The following is a 26,504-nucleotide window of genomic DNA, read 5'->3' on the forward strand; positions in this document are numbered from 1 at the left end:
CCGAAATTTTAATAAGTACAACTTAACATTGGGATCAGAGTACTGTGAAAAAAAGGGCCTCGCAAACTGTATCTTGCCCACATTAAGATTCGATGTTGCGACGCCACTGCGCCACTTTCTTTGCGAACCAGTGGTAGACTTATTTTCTTGACCATCAATAAATAAGAAACGCTTTATTTTGAATAAACATTTTTGACTTTGATTTAATAATAATAAATGCAAGTCTGTATTACAAATATGTTACAATTTTTTAGAGAGATATTCAGTACTTAACTAAATCACATATTGTATAATGTAGCAATAAAAAATGCAAAGAATAAACACATATAATATTTTATCCGAGACACTCTCCCTCAACCTGTTAGACGAGATGATTATTCTCAAACAACTCAGCTCAGTAGTATTTGTCCAGATTCAATTATCACTTTATAATTAATATAAAAAAAATATAGCCAACATGTGATTTGATCACTCAATAATTTAACATCTTGTTTCTTAAACGAAATTCACTTATCATTATATTTGGTAAGTTCGTAACGATTATAAAAATAGACATTTTAATACAAGTATGTAATAATAGTCATTATAGGCAATACGCAAATGGGTCTGATGGTGAGTGGCACCATCACGCGCTGTAGGATATATTAACCATTCCCAACATCGCCAATGCGACACCAACCTCAGAAAAGTATCATATGCCCTTATTATAATATTGTCAAACATCTCTCTTTGAAATACAACTGTACATTATTTAGACAGGATTAATAAACTCGCTGTCTCTACGAACTTCGAATGAGAGAATAGGACGGCAATATAATCAGCTCCCAGACATATTCAATGTTAAAATATACTACAAAGAGACTTATAGTACGACACAAATTAGATGTAGCATCGGAAAACGCAATGGAATGAAAATAAAACCGATTACTGCCTATTTACACGACCAATAGAAATAGCGCCCTATCGCGCCATTCGACGCTATTCGTCGCTATAGATTCGCGCGTCAGAGAAAGCAAGTGCGTGTAAATCGATGCGTCAAATTGACGAATATAATAGGTCATGTGATATTACAAGTTATTACGTTTGTGAAAAGATCATATTCGCGTGAGAAATAAATATTGATAATTTGGGATAGCGTACTCAATTCGTATGTGATCGGTTTTACGGATTTTGCCGATGCGACATCTAAGTTGTGTCGTACTATACTAGAATGAAATATTTATAATAAAAAAAAAAAAAATTATACAAAAATCGTTCGATCATTAGAACGAATTAATTAATTTAAAGCTAGTATCACTCGATGATATAAATATTCTTATGATACCCTTTACATGCTAATATGTTTAAAACTAATGGCGGGATATTCAAACACACGTACATTGATGAATCTTGGTAACCATTTTGGACCGTTCCTTTTTGGACCGTTGCGTACAGCTTGAAAAAAAAATTAGATTAATGTTACAAACGTAAATGAAAATATAAAAAAAATCAGTTAACGATGAAATCGATTCAGCGAGGTTCGGATGTTATAATATTTTCAAAGTCCGGTTCCAACTCCTTTATCTTCTCCAGTAGGATGTCCGCTAGATTCAGATTTGGATCTTTGTCTGAAAATAACGTAAAATCAAAAACATTACAAAAATATCAAGTGAAGGGTCTTTCCGAGTGATCACTACTCGTATTGGCTCTGTAAGAAATAAACATTTTATCCATATTTTCTACCTGTTGACTTCCAGACAGGATATATTAATTTAAATAATTGCATTAACTAACATGACTGTATTTTTTTTAAATGTTGAAAAAGAGTAACTACTGAGTTTCTTGCCGGTTCTTCTCGGTAGAATCTACTTTCCGAACCGGTGGTAGCTTCACTTAAATGACGATTCAAAAGTGCTTATAAAAGCCCACTTGAATAATGTATATTTTGATTTTCATTTTTCCACCAATATTGTCACTATATCTATTTACACTACCAAGCCACATATATTCTGCGGCACACAATCACACTGTGGAATCCGCTTTCGCTTTCGAACCGATACGACTTGGGAACCTTCAAGAAAAGAGACGTACTCCTTCCTTAAAAGCCGGCAACGCACCTGCAAGCCCCCGGTACTGTACAGTCAACAAAACAAAAATTCTTCTACTGACGCAGTTGGAAATTAAATTATTGGACTTATAAGTTATCTAAAATAAAGATTTAATAAATTACCATCGTAAAAAACTAATTCGCATTTGTCACGACAGTCCGAACTCCTGCTGATTATCGAACGCAGCATCGTGCAGAAGTCGGAAACTACTTCTTCAGTGTCGATATTCAAGAGTTCTGTAGAAAAAGTTATTAAAAATCACTTTTCAAATATTACATTCTGATTTTGATCGAGATCGTACCTTTTTTGTGTTTTGTCTCAATGTTACAATATGGTACAATCACGCTCGAAATCCGAATATAAAAATAAATATTAAAATGTGAATACATTTCAATCAATCTACTTAAACTAATACTATTAATTCTGTTAAGCAGTTTTCTACGAGATCCTAAAAAAAAACGCCTAACAAAAGTTTGACATTCAGAGTTTCAATGCTGAGTAGGATACTGAGCATTGAAACTCTAAATTTCAGCAAATAATCAACGACTTTTCACCGAAAAACATATTTATATAATACGTATTTGTGTTTGTTAAAGTAATTTAATTTGTTCTATAAAATATAATTCAATGTATGTTTACACGCGGTGCGGCGTGTGCGTGTGTGTGAGTGTGCGCGGGACCGACCGGGGTAGAGCACGCGGTGCGGCGTGTGCGTGTGTGTGAGTGTGCGCGGGACCGACCGGGGTAGAGCACGCGGTGCGGCGTGTGCGTGTGTGTGAGTGTGCGCGGGACCGACCGGGGTAGAGCGCGCGGTGCGGCGTGTGCGTGTGTGTGAGTGTGCGCGGGACCGACCGGGGTAGAGCACGCGGTGCGGCGTGTGCGTGTGTGTGAGTGTGCGCGGGACCGACCGGGGTAGAGCACGCGGTGCGGCGTGTGCGTGTGTGTGAGTGTGCGCGGGACCGACCGGGGTAGAGCACGCGGTGCGGCGTGTGCGTGTGTGTGAGTGTGCGCGGGACCGACCGGGGTAGAGCACGCGGTGCGGCGTGTGCGTGTGTGTGAGTGTGCGCGGGACCGACCGGGGTAGAGCACGCGGTGCGGCGTGTGCGTGTGTGTGAGTGTGCGCGGGACCGACCGGGGTAGAGCGCGCGGCGCTCGAGCACGCGGTGCGGCGTGTGCGTGTGTGTGAGTGTGCGCGGGACCGACCGGGGTAGAGGGCGCGGCGCTCGAGCACGCGGTGCGGCGTGTGCGTGTGTGTGAGTGTGCGCGGGACCGACCGGGGTAGAGCACGCGGTGCGGCGTGTGCGTGTGTGTGAGTGTGCGCGGGACCGACCGGGGTAGAGCGCGCGGCGCTCGAGCACGCGGTGCGGCGTGTGCGTGTGTGTGAGTGTGCGCGGGACCGACCGGGGTAGAGGGCGCGGCGCTCGAGCACGCGGTGCGGCGTGTGCGTGTGTGTGAGTGTGCGCGGGACCGACCGGGGTAGAGCACGCGGTGCGGCGTGTGCGTGTGTGTGAGTGTGCGCGGGACCGACCGGGGTAGAGCACGCGGTGCGGCGTGTGCGTGTGTGTGAGTGTGCGCGGGACCGACCGGGGTAGAGCACGCGGTGCGGCGTGTGCGTGTGTGTGAGTGTGCGCGGGGCCGACCGGGGTAGAGCACGCGGTGCGGCGTGTGCGTGTGTGTGAGTGTGCGCGGGACCGACCGGGGTAGAGCGCGCGGCGCTCGAGCACGCGGTGCGGCGTGTGCGTGTGTGTGAGTGTGCGCGGGACCGACCGGGGTAGAGGGCGCGGCGCTCGAGCACGCGGTGCGGCGTGTGCGTGTGTGTGAGTGTGCGCGGGACCGACCGGGGTAGAGCACGCGGTGCGGCGTGTGCGTGTGTGTGAGTGTGCGCGGGACCGACCGGGGTAGAGCGCGCGGCGCTCGAGCACGCGGTGCGGCGTGTGCGTGTGTGTGAGTGTGCGCGGGACCGACCGGGGTAGAGGGCGCGGCGCTCGAGCACGCGGTGCGGCGTGTGCGTGTGTGTGAGTGTGCGCGGGACCGACCGGGGTAGAGCACGCGGTGCGGCGTGTGCGTGTGTGTGAGTGTGCGCGGGACCGACCGGGGTAGAGCGCGCGGCGCTCGAGCACGCGGTGCGGCGTGTGCGTGTGTGTGAGTGTGCGCGGGACCGACCGGGGTAGAGGGCGCGGCGCTCGAGCACGCGGTGCGGCGTGTGCGTGTGTGTGAGTGTGCGCGGGACCGACCGGGGTAGAGCACGCGGTGCGGCGTGTGCGTGTGTGTGAGTGTGCGCGGGACCGACCGGGGTAGAGGGCGCGGCGCTCGAGCACGCGGTGCGGCGTGTGCGTGTGTGTGAGTGTGCGCGGGACCGACCGGGGTAGAGCACGCGGTGCGGCGTGTGCGTGTGTGTGAGTGTGCGCGGGACCGACCGGGGTAGAGCGCGCGGCGCTCGAGCACGCGGTGCGGCGTGTGCGTGTGTGTGAGTGTGCGCGGGACCGACCGGGGTAGAGGGCGCGGCGCTCGAGCACGCGGTGCGGCGTGTGCGTGTGTGTGAGTGTGCGCGGGACCGACCGGGGTAGAGCACGCGGTGCGGCGTGTGCGTGTGTGTGAGTGTGCGCGGGACCGACCGGGGTAGAGGGCGCGGCGCTCGAGCACGCGGTGCGGCGTGTGCGTGTGTGTGAGTGTGCGCGGGACCGACCGGGGTAGAGCACGCGGTGCGGCGTGTGCGTGTGTGTGAGTGTGCGCGGGACCGACCGGGGTAGAGCGCGCGGCGCTCGAGCACGCGGTGCAGCGTGTGCAGCGGGGTGGCGCACTCGGCGGCGAGGTAGACGGGCGGGAGGCCGGGCCGGTAGATCTTGTAGGCGGAGTTGCGGTACGTGCGATTCTTGACGCCGGCGACGTCCTTTTCCACATCCTCCAGCGACTGAAAAAGTGGTGCTCCTTTATATGAAATAGAAACCTCCCGAGTTGCGAGTCGATCCGTCCAGACTGACGTGCGGTGCGGCGGCGGAAACAGTTAAGAGACTGGTATTTTGGAATAATAATGAGCTTTTATGATTTTCGTCTGTTTGGACGCCAATAATAATTAATTGATCGATCCTGTGATGCGATCGCTTATAACAGGATACCTTGGGACGGGAAATACATCCCAATTAAAATACAAAATGACACGGATAACTTGAGTAAATGAATAAGTACAAAATGTGTGAAGCTGTGGGTACGTGGTATTATTTATTTTATTTATTTATTTAACAGTTTATTAAAATTTGCCAGATACAGTACAGATACAAATATATAAGTCACAGGAAAGCAAAATTTAAAAGGTATGCTTATCCCTATAAGAGATTTCTTCCAGCATACCCAGAAGAGTGAGAATAGACAGAACAGTGAAAGGTAGACAGGCAAGAGTTTACAATTACAAAATAAAACTAAAACAGATACTAAACTAAAAATGAGAAATATATAAATATATAATACATTAAAGTTTACATATATAAATGCTTATAATATACATACATATAAATACATATACACTACTTAATATGCCAAAATTAGGAGACTGATAAGAAATGCTCTTTTAACTTCTTTTTAAAAATGTGAATTGAATTAGAAGTGCGAATCGTGCACGGCAGAGCGTTCCACAAACGCGCTGCGTGCACTGTGAAAGCGGAGGTGTAAAAATTAGAATTATGAGAAGGGATTTGTAGTAGGAGCTGGACATTAGGACGGCAAGGAGAACCAGGAGGATGCAAGAACTTGAAACGTTCTCGAAGGTAATTGGGATATAAGGGATTAAAAAGTATATTATAAAGGAGACATAGAACGTGAGTATCCCTGCGAAGACGTATAGGAAGCCACTTGAGTTCAGCTCGAAATCTAGAGACATGATCAAATTTGCGTAGACCAAAAATGAAGCGGATGCATAAATTTTGTAGTTCTCTCAAGTTTATCAAGCAGTTCTTCAGTAGCGTCGAGAAAACAGGAATCAGCAAAATCTATCAGAGGAAGCAAAAGAGATTGAACAAGAAGAGTTTTTGTTTTTGTAGGAAGGAAATATTGAAGAGGTTTAAGGGAGTGAAAGGAGAAATTAATCTTTTTACTTACCTCATTGATATGCTTGGACCAGGACAGGTCACTACTGAAAAGAAGACCCAAATTTTTGGCATGCTCGGTATAATTAATTGGTATGCCGTTATATGCCAAAGGAGGAATGCTATTTAAAGAGAGACATTTATGCATATACCGACTTCCAACAATTAATGCCTGCGATTTTGCGGGATTCACGACAAGGCCAAAACTGTTAGCCCAATTGTGAATCCGTTTGAGGTCTTCGTTTATACCAGTAATAGCCGTAGTAACATCCACAACACTAAAGTGGCGATACAATTGTAGATCATCTGCATAAAGGTGAAACTTAGAAGAAATTACCGCTGATATAGTATTAATGAAGACAGAAAATAAAAGAGGGGATAGCACACTGCCTTGAGGAACGCCCGAATTAAGCGCGCTCCAATTTGAGCTTAATTCACCCAACTGAATGCACTGCGAGCGTCCTCGAAGATATGATTCAAACCAGATACACGCAGAGGATGACACGTTTAAAGATCGTAAAACGCATAAAAGAACATCATGATCTACCGAGTTAAATGCATTGCTAAAATCAAGCAATACAACTACAGTAAGTTGACGATTCTCCATAGCGTATCGAATGTCCTCCGTAACCCTTAGAAGCGCTGTAACCGTGCTGTGACCAGCTCGAAAACCAGACTGCCAAGGGCTCAGGAGACGATTAGACACGAGGTAAAACGCCAACTGTTCGTGAATGATATGTTCCAAAACTTTAGAAAGGAAAGGGAGGATTGAAATTGGTCTATAGTGTGAAGGAGAACTAGGGTTAGGTATTTTAGGTAGAGGGATAATGTGAGCATTTTTCCATACTGATGGAAAAGTGCAGGTATAAATGGAGTAATTATACAGATGCGTCAGGACAGGAAGGAGCTCAGAGAGAATAGGGAGAATCATTCTGGAACAAATCGAATCACTACCAACTGCAGCTGATTTAATCGATGATACATGTTTCTTTACATCATCTTCGGTAACTGGCTGAAGAGAGAAAGAAGAACATTGCGGTAATACATGTTTGGACAAGTCCGAAATAGTATTTGATTTAATTACATCGTCCAAAACAATAGGAGATGTAGAAAAATGTGAATTTAAAGCATTGAGATCCACTAAATTGTCACCAGAAACGGGAACTTTACCAACACCGAAAGTTTTTAGGAAATTCCAGACCTGTTTACTGTCAGAATTATGAATAGTGTCGTGGATGTATCTACGCTTCGCTTCACGACATAATTTGTTGCATCGGTTTCGCAGTAATCTGTACCGGTCCAAGTTATCATCAGACGACCATTTTCTAAGGCGAGCTTTAGCTTTATCACGCTTTGACATCATTTCCTTTATTTCGGAAGTGATCCAGGGAGCTGGTCGGTGCTTCAACTTAACTCGCTTAATAGGAGCATGGCAATCATACAGGTCCTTCAATTTGGTGTTAAAAAGGCTGACCTTCTTCTCAATGCAATCTTCGTCTAAGATAGGTGTCCAGTCGATGTTACCAGCATCACGCTTTAGCACGTCATTGTCGATTTGATTGAAGCTACGACGAAAGGTATATAAAGATTTTCGTTTGGAATGGCGGACATTATAGGAGACAAATATGAGGTCGTGATAGGAGAAGCAGGAGGGTAATTGACCGTGGGTGGCAACATGATCAGGAAGAGAAACAATAATCAGGTCGAGAAGAGAAGGTGTAGTATTAGGAAAGTGATGTGTAGTAGACAGAGGGAGGGAATGTAAGTTTAAGGACGACAGAATAGATAGAAGCTTATTCGAACGAGAATCATTTTTTATTAAACATGTATTAAAATCTCCTAACAATAGAAGATGTTGGTACAAAGGACAAAGGTTGTTTAGGATATTGTCTAGGGAGGAGAAATAATCAATGTGAATTGAGGGACTATACAGGACACCTAGGAGTACTTTGGAGTGGCCAAGGATAATTTCAAGGAAAAGGAATTCAGCGGATTCGGAGTATTGGTTAGGAGAGGACAGTACAATCGTGTATGGGATTCCCGTTCTTAGATAGATAGCAACCCCACCCCCACCCTTTCCCGTTCTATCGTTTCTTATTAACTTGTAGCCGGGTAAGGAGAATTGAACGGAGGGAAGTGAAGGTTTTAAGAATGATTCCGAAATCAAGATAGCGTCTACTTGACTGTTACTGAAGGACATTGAAATATCAGAGAGATGTGCAGGGATACTCTGAGCGTTAATGTGGACGATATTAAGGTTAAGAGGAAAAGGAGAAAAAATAGCGTTTAATTGGTCATGTAACAAAATGTCAGGGGAACCATCGCTTTCGGCACTAAAAAATTCATCACAAGAAGAAGAGTAAGAATCTGAACTAATGTTGAGTAGATCGGCATAATCCATATTAAAAATTTAAAAAAAAAAATATATATAATATAATATAAAAAAAAAAGAAAATAATATATAAAATATTAAAAAAAAAAAAAAATAAGAAATAAATAAATTTAAAATGACTAAGTTACTATATCTACTTTACTTAATTTATTTTACAAAAAAAAAAATGCAACAAAATTTACATATCAATAACACCACTCAAAATTAAAAAAAATAAATAAATAAGAAATGCATTTTGCACTTATAAGTAGATAACTTAATAAGCATAGAAAACATTTTTTGTAATAAGCTTTATAAATGCGCTGTCACTGTCATGTGTAACAGTGACATCCCCATATCGTATGTCACGTACAATGACAATGACTAGTGCAAATTACGAAGGAGCAATTTAAAAAGTAAATTAATAATAACAAATAACTTATTACATAAAGGAATTACAAAAAAAAGTTTAGTTACCCTACAACGAAAGACATAAAAAAAACCAAACGATGTAACCCGACCAAAGTGAAGAGGTACGTTTACGTTAAAGTATTTAAAATATTTTATATAGTGGCTGTACGAAAACAATACCTAAGTTACAGTTTGCGCCTAACTTTTCTAGGAGATTTCACGAGCGGCTTTTCTTTTTCCTTGTCGGCACTCTTGATAACCGGACGATCGGGCAAGTCTTGCTTCGAAGAGGAAGAGAACTTTGAAATAATAGCTTGGAGATCGGACATAACTTCAATTTTTCTTCGCGTCTTGTCAGGGAGCAGTATGATAATTTTGCTATCAGAAGTCCAGCAGCTATTAACGCCGAAATGTTTTCGCGCTTCCATGAAAACGTGATGTTTGGATTTCGTAAGGAATTCTGATATAGTAATGCCGGACCCTTTAAGTGAAGTCTTAGAATTCCATACAAGTTGGCGCATGTTATAATTGTTAAACCTGACTAAAATAGGCCTCGGTTTACCTTGATGAACTCCCAGGCGATGGCACACTTGCAAATCACTAGGTCTGACCTCGGACAACTCTAATCGGTCGGTTAATATATTGTGAACAGTGTTGTCAAGCTTTTCATTTTTTTCTTCAGGGACACCATGGATAAGGATGACTTTTCTTCGTAAGTGAGCTTCGTGTCGTTCAAGACCAAGGGTCAACATCTCAACTTGTGATTTCATAAGTGTGAGAGTCTTCCAAACAAAGACTTTGAAGTCGAGAAACTCACTGGCCAATGACTTCAAATCCATAGAGGGAGCAGCAGATGGCGGGGAAAGTTTTTTCAGCCTCTCTTCGTAGTTCTTCATTCGAGAATCAAATATTTTCACTATTTCATCAAAGTTAGAGGACATTTTGAGTGATTGGTCCATGTTTGTTGTAAATAAGGTTTTTCTTGTGCAAAATAAAAGTGAAAATTAAAGGAGTGGTGATTTTATTATAATTTTAATTCATGTGATAAAAGTTTTTAAAATAAATAAAATTATAAATTATGTTTAGGAGCTTTGTAGAGAAGATGTACACACTTGTAAGTCTACCCACAAAAAAAAGGCTTATTAATTATTGTTAGGCTTTTACAAAGAACATAACAAACTGGTGCACTAACCTGACACGCTTCTAGATACGGAAGGGGTTGGTTTTTCTTATTGAAATGTTTTAAATCCGGGGGACAGTAGAGCGACTTGGTGATGACTATGAATAACTTCTTCACTGGAAACACAACGCCTTGCTTCGCTTCGTAAATGTTGATGTTATCTTCGAAGCCCACGAACCGAGCCCCATCGCTGGGAATGATGTGCGCGAGGTACCCTTCGAAGAAACTGCACGCCATCCCCGAACCATAGTTTATCGTCGAAGACTTTTGTTCCTGGCGTGGTCGAGAAAAAAATTACATAAAATATGTTACGTTATATCTATATCAATGTTATTAATGTGAAAGTAACTCTGTCTGTCTGTCTGTCTGTCGCTCTTTTACGGCCAAACCACTGAACCGAATTTGGTTGTTCAACAATGTGTACACTGATTATAATAATAAGTGTCACAATTACGAAAACAATTAACATCTTAACCTAATTTGAAAATTATTTAAATCTTAATTAAACGATAATAATAAAAAACTATGTGAAATAAGATCCTAAGGATGCTTTACAGTAAAACTAATATGTGCCACTGATAATCATGTTGGATCAAAAAAAAAATCATAACATTATATATAATCGTTTTCGAATCTTGACATCGCGATTTAGACAATTATTTATTTTGACTTAACGCCATCTAGTAACTACAAGCTACATTAGTTACGTGTACATATATATTGTTGGAATAAACAAGCAACATCTGCGTCAAGTCACACAATTTCCCTTTAAAAAAAAAAAAATTCGTGGTTGACACATTGAGTTATTTGTGTTGTAGACTAAATGTTTTTCTTTTGTGGTAGATTGATTGTTATTAATGTTATTATAAATTAAAGATAATTGTTTTAGAGGTTAACCTACTTCCTACTTCTGGTTCTAAAAATATATATTATATATATATGATGTGGCGGTTAGACACAGCGGTATTGACATTAGAGGAATTAAAAGCGTATGACAGTGTCTTCTCATGGGAATAACCTAATAACCTTTTAATGTACCGATTTTGCCGACCAGATTCGTACTTAGTACATCATGATCGGCGGTTATAAGTTACTAGGACTAACCGTCGACGCTGATTACTAAGTAGTAGCCAGCACTTAAACATGTTTAACTATAACATATTAAAACTTCTAAAACAGGACGTTATCAGTTCGACGTGTATGTATGTAGCATTGTTAAAATTTAATAATATTTGACTATGATGTTCCGTTTAGACTTACCAGCACGAATTTCTCGAAAACTAAAGGTCGTATCGATATGATCATTTCTAATCTAAGCTAAGTACACTTCAATTGAAGGAACGGTGTAAGTTGCATTAAAATCGGTCTAGTAGTTTCATCGATATATTTTTTATTTTAGTTAACAGGCTGTTACTAATTTTGAAGTCGGTTTATATTTTGTATATAAATTATTTATAATTATATTATTTTAACATTGAGAAAAATTTCATCGGATATTGTCCGTAAAATATACAGCAGTATTGAGTTCCGGTTTGAAGGGTCAGTGAGCCAGTGTAACTACAGCCTCGTTGGACTTAACATCTTAGTTCAATCATCTATAGGCGGTGGTGACCACCTGCGATCTGTCTGTCTGTTGTCTCATATACTCGTGCACCAACTTATAACATAAAAAAACGAGTAAAAACTTTGTAATACTTACAATTTCAGGATATTTTGCTATGAGGTGTCCAATAAAAAACAATAAAAATCCTTCGTCAAAAATCCTTTGCTTCGAATAAAGTAAGAAGCATAAAGATGCTGCGAATATTATGAGGAAATTTTTGCTCTGATTATATATTTTGTTGAAATCCAATTTACTCCTTGTTTGAAAGTGGTTGAAACCGAGAACACTGGATTCGTGTATGCCTTTTACGATCAAATTGTAGACGACATAGCGGGCTGGAAAGACAAAAACATTTCATACTAATTACAAGCCTAATTAACAAATTAAATTTTATACATTACAGAACATCAGATGTATTTTTATCTTAATTATAGATAAATAAATAAATGAACAGTAAATATGTTTAATAATGGTTTTTTTTATCGTAGCTGGCAACACAAATTGATTCTGGGTTGGTTTCCTACCACCAAACAGCGATAATTAGTATAATCTCTTACACTTAATGAAAACTCCGAAGAAACAGCATACATTTTCGTTAAATAATATAACTAGGGAAGAAATTAATAATAATACTACTCATTTTTTTTGTAATTAAATTACCAGTACAATCCTTATTGTTCCCATTTTTAAAAATTGATATAAGCATAATATTAAAAAATATATATATTTATATATATTTACTTGGTGGCAGGGCTTTGTGCAAGCCCGCCTGGGTAGGTACCACCCACTCATCAGTTATTCTACCGCCAAATAACAGTACTTAGTATTGTTGTGTTCCGGTTTGAAGGGTGAGTGAGACAGTGTAACTACAGGCACATTGACGATGTAAAGAATAGTTAATATTTAAGAAATATTAACTACAGCGTCATTGTCTATGGGTGATGGTGACCACTTACCATCAGGTGGCCCATATGCTCGTCCGCCAACCTATACCATAAAATAAAAATAAATAAATAATATAGTGGTATATCAATATTATCAATCATACCCAAATTATTCGAAAACAATATATATAATACTCTGTTTCTACTCATTACCCAATAACCTGGATTCGCGACTAAAAGATCTTAGTCTAATCTTGTCGAGTTTTTCAATGTTGTTCTTTTCGCTACAGAGAAAGGATATTCAGTTACCATCAGGTGAAGTGGAGTCATATGCCTACCCGGATATTATAAAAATAATTAACTTTAAAAAAAAATAAAACCGACTTCAGTTGCGTGAACACAAAAAAAAATCGTTCAAATTGGTTTATAATCGGCGGAGATATTGCGTATAAAAAAGTTCATCCCCAATTTTCCACCCTTGGGGGTTGTTTTTTTTATTATTAAATTTAAATGGGACCACCCTTGAGGTATTACCTATACGCCTAAAAATATTTGTTCAAATCGGTTCATAATTGGCGGAGTTATCGCGTAACAAACAGAAAAAAAACATACAGGTCGAAATGAGAACCTCCTCCTTTTTTTTTTTTAATTGGTTATTCTGTATTATAGCATAAAACATACAGCATAGTATGTTTCCCGTGAATAAAACAAAATAAAAAGACACAAGATAAAAATCAAACCGATTTAAGTCTACGTTTATAATATCGATAAAAATATTTAAAAAAATTAACGAAAGAAAATAAAAATAAACTCACCAACAATCGCTAGCCATGTCTGTATATTGTCAAAATGTACACTTTGAGAGCCTAGAACAGAACAAAAATATGAAATAAATAATTGAAACATTTTCACAACCCGCCGATACGGGTTCACGAATAGAAATGTTAATGAAAAATGAGATGTTGTTTACATTCAACGTTTTTTAAATAGGCCCTACGTGCCAAGAAATACAACACAACCATTGTGCCACGATACGTAAATATACGGCTTAGGGCTCAAGCCGTCCCAAAAGTGTGAGTGCGACAAAGCTTGAAATTAACTTGTTAGTATCAGAGCCGGATTTAAAGGTCTGGAGGCCCCCGGGCCACAAAGCAGTGGGGGCCCTAGACAAACAGAAGCGTGAACAACCTAATAATTATATTATCATGAATTAATTACTTTTTTATTTCAATCAGTAAGCTATGATTTATTTACTTGTATTGGTAACTTTTAAAATATTAAATAATAACATTATTATAATTTGACTATATCTCGGTATTTGTTAACTTGCTGAAAACTTTGGCCCCCACTAATGTAGCCCCAGGGCAGTTGCCCCGGTTGCCCTCCCCTAAATACGGCCCTGGTTAGTATTATTCATTTTTTATTCTTCTTTACGATCTGAAGGCTTATCTGATGGAAAGTGACTACTATACCCCACTAATTAAAATTTTAGCGAGCCTTTGTCGAGAACCAGAAAAACGACAATCCTAGATCTTACTCAATTCATAATAAAGAGTCATTCATCGAAGATATGAAAATCGGTTTAGATGTATAATTAATTCTATCTAGAGTCGAGATGGCCCAGTGGTTAGAACCAGTGTTTAGTGGCATCATCTTAACCGATGATTGCGGGTTCAAGCCCAGGCAAGCACCGCTGATTCATGTGCTTAATTTGTCTTTATAATTCATCTCGTGCTCAGCGGTGAAGGAAAACATCGTGAGGAAACCTGCATGTGACAAATTTCATAGAAATTCTGCCACATGTGTATTCCACCAACCCGCATTGGAACAGCGTGGTGGAATATGTTCCAAACCTTCTCGTCTAAGGGAGAGGAGGCCTTTAGCCCAGCAGTGGGAATTTACAGGCTGTTGTTGTTGTTGTTTGTATAATTAATTAATGTTGTATATAAAATATATATCATTTAAATATAATAAAATAGATGGAGCGGCTTCACACGAATGCCATGTTAATACTAAATAAACTACTACAAAAAAATATATTTACGACATAACATTAGAAATTTCTAAATTTTTCAGTGTTATTACCATATTGTCTATGTATTACTCTATCTATTAAAAAAAAACACATCAGAATCCGTTGTGTAATTTTAAAAATCTAAGCATATGTAGGTACATAGGGACAGACAGCGGTAAGCGACATTGTTTCATATTATGTTATGATAATGATGTTACGCTTGCAAAATGTATGCTGACGTATTAGCGTTATATGTTTTAACTATTATTAAATAGTACAAAACAAAGCCGGTTACCGCTGCCGGTCTGTCCCTGTGTATGCTTAGTTCTTTAAATTACATAATGGACTTTGATGCAGTTTGTAGATAGAGTAATTAAACAGGATGTTTAAATCATGCCCAATATAGTAGAAAAACACTGATAATTTATAAGCTTTCTAAAGCTATGTCAGAAATAAAAACATTTTTTGCGATTAAACGCTCACGGAATCCTACGAGATAGATCAAAATAATGTACTACTACCTTAAAAATGTCTTCAGAAAATCCCTTGCAAACCCTAGGAACTCTAGTTAAGTAAGCGTGTAATGGTCTACATAAAACCTTTTTCTATATACGCGTGTAATTTAATGTTTAAGTACAGACATAACTTAGAGTGGATGTATATCAGTTACAAACTAATAAAACTTTACTAGTAGTACTACTGAGAAGTTTATCTAATTCATATTTCTGATTACTATTTATAATTATCAAAGAGCGTACTCATGAATAACATCCTGTCAGATTAGAAAGTGACGTAACTAAAAAGTAGGTGTGTTGTTAGTAGTGACCTAATGTTAACTTATTATAAGGTCGTTTATTCATTGTTTTTGATGTTACACTTGTGTTTGTTCATTATGAAAAAATATGAGTGATTTTTTATAATGCGCGCGCACATAGTTACATTGAACTACACGATAGGAGAAAGCCAAATAAACAAATTTGACAACAAATTAAAAGGATATCATAGGTCGAGAGCTTGCTTACTCTATGATATTGACTATGGATTTACGAAAAAATGGCGTTTCGAACGTCGACGAAATTAAAGTGAAAACTGAAAAGTGAAAATAACGAAATAAGTGCTTAAGTGCAATAGTATTGTAATATAAATAAAGATATATTAATTTAGCAAATAATTTAGTAGCAAATCGCATGAATTACGTAAGGGATTGCATTAGAAATTCGCATCCCGAATTTAAGGTTGGGGAAGGGGTGGGGGGTAAGGGGGGGTGGTGTAGTACCTACACCACCACTCCCCCCGCGCGGAAATCATTAGTTTTTTTTTTCAATTTTTAAATTTCAATACTAAAATCTTCAAAATTCATACTGTTAGTTAAATTTTGGAAGGGGATAGATATAAAATTCCAATTATTGGTATTTAATGTGATTTCTGGCGCTGCGCCGGCCGCTCCCGCGGCACGCTCGCTTCGCTCGCTCGGCTTGCGCAGCGTTTGGTCATAAAATCTAACCTAACCTAACCTATCCTTAGCTACTATAACTATCTACTATTTTTGTTGCCGGAGTGGCTTCGCCACTCCTGTGCCCCTCACAGCTGTTAATCTTGGGTGAAAAATAGAAACAAAAATAGGTATATTTTAGAAATTTATAAGAACCATTTATCTGTATATATACTTGATTACATTTAATAATGCGATAAATGGATCTTTTTTATATTTTATGTTATATTGTATTCTATTATCATGTTCGTAAAATCTTCTGGGTGATTATTATTTTCTTTACAAAAGAATCACTACAATAGAAAATTTAATTAAATTTTTACACGTTTATTTTTACTATAAATTAATATAGTATTTGTTAAAATATAATACAGAAAAAAGCTAACAAACATAAAAATAATGATTTAAGGTTAATTATAATGTAAAATATCGATCCGTTACACGTAACTTTAAACGCACATTAAAAAAAAACTATGGGGTTCCACGGGTTGGGAGTGGTAAATTTCGAGAGAGGGGAACAACCCCTTTAAGAAACAACCCCTACTATCATCAAATTCGGGATGCGAATTTCTATTGCCGACCCTTACGTAAAACTAAGGTTTTATTTAATCTTTTTTGGGAATTGGAATGGTCTATAATGCAGTTGCTCACTAAACCGCTAATTAAATGTCAAAACAATGGAAATAGACAAGATCAAGCCTTATTTTACAATGTTTATTGAATTACAAATTTAAATTGTGAATATTTAATTTGTTAGAAGTCTTTTGGTAGTGAGGATTTTTTTTTACATTTATCATAATAGTAATAATTACTATATTACATTTTACTACTATTATTTTAATTTATTAACTATTATTACTATTATATGTAGTTTACTAATTGTTATATTCCAATATTCCTAATAATATTTATACTTACAACCAAAGTTGTCTAAAATTCTAAATGTTTAAGCTATCCTTTTAACTCAAATCTAGCGCACCCTAGAGACTGATAAATAAATGAGTTCAAATCTTGACATAAATATTGACAAGGAAAGTGCATGTAGTTTCTAAGCACCCCTAGGTATTCAAATATATGGAACACATTATCAGGGTATTTTCTTTTCCGAACCGGTGGTACTGTGTCAATTAGCCATCAATAAGAAAGTGTAATACTTCTATATTGAATAAAGTTATTTGAGTTTGAGTTTGAATTATAATATAAAACAAACCATATTTTCAAAAATTTCACAATTAATGATGACAATTTCACAAAATTGGATAAGAATCTACCTACTGCAAACTTCAGTAAAGTAAAGTAAAGTAACAGCCTGTAAATTTCCCACTGCTGAGATAAGGCCTCCTCTTCCACAAACAAAGTAAGTACAAAGTAACCATAACTGGTAGCATAGCACAGTAACCTTAACGATAATATGTATTAATTATTATAACATACCAAAAAGTAATAACATACCAAAAGATATTCCACAGGCAAAAAAGATCTCTAAGGCATAGACATACAGCTTATCATTCTTCTTACTCATTCTAAAAAATAAAATAGTTTTTTTATATATTTTCTACTTATGCAAAACATCTTTAAATTTAATAAAATTAAACATCTCACTTTGGACGATTTAAAATAAATTTCAGTTTAATTTACAGATTGAAAATGGTCATTATAAACTTCGAAACATTTTATAAAATATTTCGATTTATGTATTAAACAACCTAAAATATTATTAATGATAACAAATAATATAGTCAATTGACAATTATTTGACATTGAGTTTTGATAATTGACATGTGTGTAGATTGCAGTATTAATATTAACAGCGATAATGGATGGCCGATCAATGAATAAATAAAAATAATTAATTATTTATATTAATAATTTTAACAAAAAGAAAAACCGTCTTCAAACAAAACACTATTTCAAAACAAATTAATATGCACTAAAAAGATAATAAAAAATAATTACGTATTCAAAATATTTTTTAAGAGTTGTCCTAAGCAAAATGAAATGAAAAATTTTTGACTACTTAAAAGTCGATTTACGATTATATAATGTAGTTACAATTATTATCATGTCACAAGGATCACATCATGTTGCAATGCAGCAATGAACGGAAGCATATTCAAATTTGATTAAAGACAGTAAAAAATTCTGCTACATATCGCACCCTTACTGTAAGCCGTTAATGAGTTCCATTGATTATCATATTCAACTATGACAATTTCTTGACCAAAACCACGTTACGGAAGGTCACTCAAATATCCAAATGACCTATAAAAGATTCGGCCGCGTATCACTAACGTGCTCCTGAGAATTGAAGAGTTCTGTTACTTTGGATCTAATGCTCAGAACCGAACCAAACATTCACTAAACTACCCTTGAAGAATATCCTTTCCAATAAAATGAATCATCATAATTGGTACATAGTGTGATTTTGAGTTATTCAACTATTTATTACGCACATAATGCAAATTTAATGTTTTTCATATGGATACCATCATCAGAACTGGACTAAATTAAAATGTGACCACATGGGCAGCAATAGCTTTCACAAACAAAAAAAATTATCACCCAGACAAAAAAAAATTGATAGCCTCCTCCTTTTTAAAGTCGGTTAAAAATATAAATCGTTTCTTTCGATTGTTAAATCTGAACAAAAGTCGAAATAGACTAAAAACTGCTATGTTTTTTGGTTGAAGCTCAAACCTCTATTGAATTTCTGACTTGACAGAATATATTGGAAGACAGCTCAACAATATATGCTCGGTTAAAAAAAAACAAAAACTATCAAACTACTGAGTTTCTAGTCGGTTCTTCTCCGTAGAATCTATATTCGGAGCGAAGAGTAGGCAGTTAGGTATGTATTAATAATGATCAAAGAGTTATTTAAATCATAAATACTAAAAAAATATATTCATGTTTGGTTTTTATATCTGGTATGAAAATTTTACAAAATGTATTTACAATCTAGAAAAACCCTCGATTTTTAGGATTATATAATGTTTGGTATAAGCAGGTGTTATTTTATAACGCTGAAGTCTGCTACTATAGGAGTTCTAGGTCGAGGTAAGTTGTCGTATCCCTATTATGCATAATAATAATTAGTCGTGATGATGGTAAGAGACCTGATGGATTAACATTGGTTCCCTGGGAACGAGGCCGGGCCCATGTGTGGGACGCTACATGTGTTGACACGTTGGCCCCATCTCATATCCGAGAAACAATGTTAAGAGCCGGTGCCGCTGCGGAAAAAGCTGAAGCCAAAAAAAAGTAACTAAACATTCGTATATTATATCTAATTACTTTTTTGTTCCATTTGCTGTCGAAACGCTTGGCCCTTGGAGTAGTGGTGCAAAAAGCTTCATCAAAAGTTTATCTCGCCTCATTGCCTCCACTGTTGACAGGAGGGCTGGTTCGTTTTTTGCCCAGAGGATCGGAATTGCGATTTAACGGGGAAATGCTGCTAGCATTCTTGCCACCATTCCACGCGGTCAAGATTTATACAGTAACTAGTTTTAGTTCATATTTGTATATATATATTTAAGCATTTAATGTTGTTAATTCTTATGTTAATAAAGTTGTTTTTTTGCATTAAAAAATAAGTCATAATCAGTTACATATTTTCAAATTCTTTAGTGATCGAATAAATAATATTATGATCTGAAACCTCGTTTGGAATTTTTGAAATGGCTTAGTGTATGGTGTCAGACAATAATAATTAATGCTTTCACTACCTACTTGTGATAGTAGAATTAACGTCAAAAATCGAGTGAATATCAGTGAGTAGTTGGACGAAGACTAATAGATTTGTTCTTTTCTATGTCACATCACATCATCACATCATCAGCCTGTTGTTGTCCACTGCTGGATATAGGCCTCTCCAAGCGCACGCCACTGTGGTCTTTCTCCGGCTACTCGCATCCAGCTCCTGCCTTCCGCCTTGCGTATATCGTCACTCCACCGTGTCTGAGGACGTCCTACACTACGTTTGCCGAGACATGGTCTTCACTCTAGAACACGTTTTCCCCAACGGTTGTCGGTTCTACAACAAATATGACCAGCCCACTGCCACTTCAGCTTACTAATCCGGTGGGCTATGTCGATGACTTTGGTTCTTTGACGGATCACCTCATTTCTGATGCGATCCCTCAGAGAAACGCCGAGCATAGCCCTTTCCATAGCACGCTGAGCGACTTTAAACTGGTGGACTAGCCTTGTCGTGAGTGTCCACGTTTCGGCTCCGTATGTCATGACGGGTAGGACGCACCGGTTAAAGACTTTCGTCTTAAGGCACTGCGGGATTGACGATGTAAAGATCCGACGTAACTTCCCAAACGCTGCCTAACCTAGCTGAATTCTTCTATTCACCTCGTCCTCAAGGTTGTTTCTACCTAATCGCAATGTCTGCCCGAGGTAGACATATTTTTGAACAACTTCGAGGACGGTGCCGTGTATCGCAGTCGGTTCCGGTAGCACATGTTCATTGAACATGACCTTGGTTTTACCCAAGTTCATCCGTAGGCCGATACGCATAGAAGAATCAGCCAGCTCGTTCAGCATTTGTTGTAGGTCCTGCAGCGTTTCTGCCACGATGACGATGTCGTCTGCGAATCTCAAGTGAGAGATGTATTCGCCATTGATGTTGATGCCACGTCCTTTCCAGTTCAGCGTCTTGAACATATCCTCCATTGCATTAGTGAACAATTTGGGGGAAATAACGTCCCCTTGTCTCACTCCTCGATGCAATGGTATGGGATTTGTTTGCTGATTCTGTACTCGGACAGACATGGTGGCAGCTTCATAGAGACATCTCATCTCTTGGATGTATCGCCAATCAACTTATCAACGCTACAGGGACTCTAGAACAGCCGATATTACGATTATACAATATTTATACGACAGATTTCAACCGAGTCAAAGGCCTTCTCATAGTCCACGAATGCGAGACACAGGGGCCGATTATACTCTTGAGACTTCTGTATAATCTGCCGCACTGTGTGGATGTGGTCTATGGTGCCGTATCCGGTCCGAAACCCGGCCTGTTCCGGGGGTTGGAATTCGTCGAATCTTCGCGCAAGACGGTTCGTGATCACTCTTGAAAACAGCTTATAGACGTGGCTCAGTAGGGATATGGGACGATAGTTCTTCAGCAGGGTTTTGTCTCCCTTTTTGAAGAACAGGACGACCACACTCCTACTCCACGCCTCTGGAGTTCTCCCTTCGAAGAGGACATAATTAAAAAGCTTCTGGAGTTCCCTGAATACCGGTTTACCTCCTGCTTTTAATAACTCCGTGGTAACGCCGTCCTCTCCAGGAGCTTTTCCATTATTAAGCTGTTTAAGAGCAATCTCGATTTCGCCAATACTGACTTCAGGCAGGTCTTCGGAGAAATGGCGTGTTAATGTAGCTCTAGAATCTTCATTTTCGGGATCAGGTCGAGATGCATGCGATGCGTATAACCGGCCGTAGAAGTCCTCTACTTCCGAAAGTACTGCCGGCTTGGAAGAAACGACTTCTCCCCTTGCTGTGGTCAACTTCGCCAGGTGGCTCCTTCCAAGAGATTGTAAGAACACCTTAGACCCCCGATTCTGCTCAATCGCTCTTGCAATTGCAAGAGTATTGGAGCACCGGAGGTCGTGTCGTACGCGCCTGCTGATCTCTTGTTTAATTGCCGTTTCTCTGACGAAGTGAGAGGTGGGTTTTCACGTCGTTTCTTCATGAGCCCTAAAGTCTCTTCCGAAAGGTTGGACTTCCTGCCCTTACGCTGCATGCCACAATATCTCGTGCCTTCTTCCCTAAGAATTCGAACTACATTTTCGAGGTTCTGGTTTACGTCAGTTGTGGTTTCCACAGCAGCGAATCGGTTCTCCAGGATTGACTGGAATGTTTCAGATCCCGCAATGGTTTTTAGCAGCTTTGGTCGGAGCGTGGACTTCATCAGACGGACGCGCTCGGCCTTAAAATTGATATTCAGAGAGCCTCGGAAAAATCGGTGATCACTACCGGTATTAAACCTGTTTATCACTGAGACGTCTCTGAATATATGCCTCTTGTCCGTCATTATGAAGTCGATCTCATTTTTTGTCATAGTGTCGGGGCTTTGCCACGTCCACTTCCTTTGCGGCTGCTTCTTAAAGAAGGAGTTCATTAAGAAGAGCCCCTCTCGTTCGAGGAAGTTGACAAGCTTTTGCCCCCTATGATTCCTGCTTCCAAATCCATGGGGTCCTACTACCGATTCGCTGCAATTCTGTACTCCCACTTTAGCGTTAAAGTCCCCCATGACAACGTTGTAGTGGGTTTTCGTGGTGAAGTGGAGGGCCCTCGATATGTCGTCGAACAATTCTTCCACTTCAACGTCCGAGTGTGTCGAGGTCGGTGCGTACGCTTGCACCACCTTGAGGCTGTACCTCTCGGTAAGCTTTATTATAAGGTACGCAACCCTGTTCGACACACTGGAGATTTCCACAACGTTGTCAACTAGGGACTTATTTACCAGAAACCCAACGCCACCTTGGGATTGTTGGTCTCCCTTTCGGAAATACATTAGGTGGCCCGAATCGAGGGTTACGGTGTCCTCTCCCTCTCTACGGACTTCACATAGCCCTAATATGTGCCACCTAATTTTCCCAAGTTCTACTTCAAGTTGCGCTAGATGCGAGTCAAGCCGTAGCGTGCGTCCGTTGTACGTCGCCAGGGTCAGTCGGTTGTGGTGGCCTCCCGTAGCCCGGTGATTCTTAGCACTCCCCGTCCCGCCGTTACCATCGTCGCCAACATGACGAGGAATACTGGGGCTGCCGGGAACTGGGGGCAGTGGCTTGCGTGAGTGCTGCATATGGAGGATATTAGCAATATTATCAGCGTGCCCATAATCACCACGCTGGGCAGGCGGGTTGGCGATCGCAGGACGTAGCTTTTCGCACCGGTGACGCTGCTGCCCGTCATCGACCTGTGGTATTTAGCTACGCCTATTTTGTTGATGGTTATACCGCCATCAGTCGGTCGCCAGAGCCTCGTTTGCTGGTCGGCAGAATTCACCACGGGCAGGTGAGGTTGGCTTGGGGCACTAAGGTGTGGTTTAACGCCCCCTTACATCCCTGCGCCCCCTTACATCCATCTTTTCTATGTAAATATATTAAATGTGATAAAATTAAGTTGTGAATAGCCCCATTGAGTGTTCTATTTTAGTATATATAGTTTAGACTACTAACAATTATTTTTATTGTAACATATTATTAACCCTTAATGTTTGTGTTGTTCTAGGTTGAGGATTAACAAGGAAATTACTACTACTATGCTAGTCTTATAAATTTAATTGAGTTTGTTTCCTCAACTGTTCCGATCAATCTCTTTCGTGTCTTCTCCATCCTACGTGACATTGGCGAAATAATCTGTGCCCTGTCGGCACAACTAAAAGCCATTAAACCAAGAATTGAATTGAATTGACTAATAGATGATTTTTGTATAGCAGAAAAAAAACTAACTAAAATTATAAGCTACGCAAAGAATCATATTTCATTAAATCATAAAAGGAGAATACGAATAAGTGCGAAGTAACTGAAAATTGATATGGGTGTATCTGGAGAATATTTTAATTGACATTGACAAATCAAATTTTGAATTTATTGTCAATATTCAGTCAACAGTTGATAACTTGATATTGATACTTAATAAAATACCAACTATTACATTATTCTGCAGTAAAATTAAGAAAATACGTAATTAATTCTTTAAATTAATTAATTTATTGACATATTTGGTTACTTAGTCCAAAAAATAGAAATTTTAACAGAAAGTTACTAAAGGAATATTTCGATCTAACTGATACATTTGAACTAAGCCCCAGATAATAGTTTATTTCAATATCTAAAAAATGGTTGTTTGTAAATTTTTTCAACAAGGATACTGCCGTTATGGGCAGAGTTGTAGATTCGAACATATTTACGGCAGCAAATATTCTTATCGAGGTGAGTTGAAGTGAGTGGAATGGGAAAAGTAATCATAATTTTTTTATGTATAACACCTGGTAGAAGTTACCTGCACGTTAAGCTTGCCAAGTAAGGAATATAAGCAGAATAATTTTCACTTACAAACATATTCAAAATATAAGAACAAAAAGTACCTTAATATATTATTATATAAATAAATAAAGATTTATTTATCTCTAACATACACAAGTTACTAATTTCCATCGGTAGTTTTAGTGTTAAACACTGATAACAATGACTACAATCATTAAGTAATAGCAAGATAATCAAACATTTGAATATTACCAAACGCCCAAAAATAAATATAATACAGTGTAAACTCCATGTAACGTCACTCGATTTAACGGCAAACTCTCTAAAGCGTCGAAATCAATTGGTTTTAGTTGGTTTAGCTTGTATTCCATACAATGATACACTCTACATAGCATCACACCCACTCTCAATAACGACAAAAATTGAGAAATAAAAATTAATTTTTTTCCTTTTAAGTTGCTAAAATTAGAAAAAACTGCGCATCTGTGTACGTTCTTTTGTCGCTTTATTATTCTAGCCCTCAATAAACTCGAATGTCGGCACCACGCATTAGGAACTTTCTAAGAAATTCGTTAATTTGTTTACAAATTGGGTTTGCTTGCACGTGTAGACTGTGACCATGCCTAATAAGTATGAGTCATGGATTACAACGTTATCATATGTATTCTACGATTGATGAGGTGGAAACAGAACTTGAGTTTGATAGCGACGACGACCTTCCATTAACTGAATGGATTCAGCAGGTCAACATGGCAGGAAATACGGTAAATTTTCAAACCTACATCGAAGTAGACAACTGCCTGCTTACAACGGCTTCACTCACAGACATAGAAATTTTGGATTCAGTGAGAAAAAACTGAGGTTCAAGAATAAAGAGATGAAGAAGATGAGACGGATGAGCTTGAGCCTCCGCCAAGCGTTAAAGAAGTTCTGAAAGCAGCTAAATTACTTCCTTTATATAAGATATAAATAAAAAAATTAAAAATATACAACAAAATTGGTCGTGCAGCAAAAGGCGTCAGACAAAAATATCAGAGTATACGCAATAGCGTTCAAATAAGATATATATATTTTTTGTACATAACTACTAACAATAGACTAAAATAAACTTTTTTTTCGAATTCTGATTTTTCTTCTCTTCATTTAACGACCACTCTTTATAACGCCATAAAATGCACAGTCCCTTCAGTGTCGTTATATAGAGTTTACACTGTACTTTTATTGTCCATTATGTACATGTTAGTTTAGTTATTTCACCATAAATTTTAAATGCCTGAAGATTTGTGTGTATAGGGATTTGGTACAATCCTTACATCATCTCAAGGAGTACTGATTAGTAGCTATAAAATAATTGATTGTTTCATTTAGCACTTGTAATATTCAATGTTCAATTCATTTACTTCTTAATTTTAGTATTGAATGAGATTTTTTTTAATATTGAAGTTTTAATGTTTACAGCATCACAATCACATAATGAGGGACAAAATGAAGAAATGTTTGACAATAACATGAGACAAGGAAACTCAAACAATGCTGCATCATCAATATTCCGAAGTGCTGTTCAAAATAATTCAGTTTTCAATACTGTGCCTAATTATGAACAAAATTCCACATCAAGAGGATCCGTTTTTAATAGATTGGGGCCACCACAAAATCCATCATCAGTTTTTCAAAATAATCAAGCTAAATCAATATTTGCTCAAGCCAATCAGAGCACCTTTGGACAACCAGTCCCAGCTCGAAATGTTTTTCAAACACATAATCAAGAGGCAGCTAAATCAATATTCGCTCAAGCGTCACAAAACATATTTGGCCCCGCACAAACTGGGAACACTTTTAATCAGACTACAGATACCGCAGCTAGTGTATTTGCCCGTGCAGCCCAAAGTTTACATAACACTCCCTTCGACCAACAAATGAGTTCTCCTTTCAACAATACTGCACAAAATATTTTTCAAATATCTGAGAAACCAGCAACAAATGTGTTTGGTGTGGTTGGGAATACATATGATCAAAGCAACAATGACGAAGGAATTTATAGCAACTTGGAAGATTTATCAAGAAGTGACCTTGAAGCTTTTGAAAGCTTAGAGTTTAGTTTAGGTTCCATACCAGAGCTACCTCCTCCTAAGAGTCTCTGTATATAGATTCTACATTAAAGTATTATTTATTTTAACAGATTATAAAACCAGTTAATAATCATAATAATAAATTAGAACTATTTTATTTATTTTTTAATATCATTACTAAGATGTTTCCTCAGATTTTCTGCATTCTCAAATAGTTTTAATGTTATATATAACCACATTTCTTATCAAAATAAAACTAACTTTAGTCTATACCTAAAGAAGAAGGAATAAAGATATCATTAAAT

General features: G+C 38.7%; 2 protein-coding genes and 1 long non-coding RNA gene across 4 annotated transcripts; 2 read left to right on the forward strand and 1 right to left on the reverse strand.

Annotated features, from left to right (window-relative positions):
- Window positions 1–1,253: 1,253 nt before the first annotated feature.
- On the reverse strand, window positions 1,254–17,884 carry LOC124536862 (stimulator of interferon genes protein homolog). The gene is made up of 8 exons (XM_047113502.1): window positions 17,724–17,884; window positions 17,574–17,644; window positions 13,431–13,481; window positions 11,828–12,066; window positions 10,141–10,401; window positions 4,830–4,998; window positions 2,210–2,323; window positions 1,254–1,607 (listed from the first exon to the last, which is right to left on the reverse strand). Exons 2-8 carry the CDS (start codon window positions 17,641–17,643, stop codon window positions 1,510–1,512), a joined length of 1,002 nt encoding a protein of 333 aa, XP_046969458.1. The 5' UTR covers window position 17,644; window positions 17,724–17,884; the 3' UTR covers window positions 1,254–1,509.
- LOC124536863 lies at window positions 8,892–9,668 on the forward strand. The gene is made up of 3 exons (XR_006966907.1): window positions 8,892–9,070; window positions 9,160–9,552; window positions 9,631–9,668. It is a non-coding gene; the product is annotated as an uncharacterized LOC124536863 (long non-coding RNA).
- A 5,610-nt stretch (window positions 17,885–23,494) lies between the features above and the next one.
- On the forward strand, window positions 23,495–26,360 carry LOC124536831 (nucleoporin NUP42-like). 2 transcript variants are annotated; one of them, XM_047113455.1, is made up of 2 exons: window positions 23,495–24,076; window positions 25,589–26,360. In XM_047113455.1, exons 1-2 carry the CDS (start codon window positions 23,983–23,985, stop codon window positions 26,275–26,277), a joined length of 783 nt encoding a protein of 260 aa, XP_046969411.1. In that variant the 5' UTR covers window positions 23,495–23,982; the 3' UTR covers window positions 26,278–26,360. The 2 variants fall into 2 exon arrangements, with proteins under 2 accessions (XP_046969411.1, XP_046969412.1); XM_047113456.1 differs by lacking the exon at window positions 23,495–24,076 and adding an exon at window positions 25,372–25,503.
- Window positions 26,361–26,504: the final 144 nt, after the last annotated feature.

The sequence above is a fragment of the Vanessa cardui genome, chromosome 17, assembly GCF_905220365.1.
Source record: "Vanessa cardui chromosome 17, ilVanCard2.1, whole genome shotgun sequence".
In the NCBI taxonomy this organism is placed as follows: domain Eukaryota; kingdom Metazoa; phylum Arthropoda; class Insecta; order Lepidoptera; family Nymphalidae; genus Vanessa; species Vanessa cardui.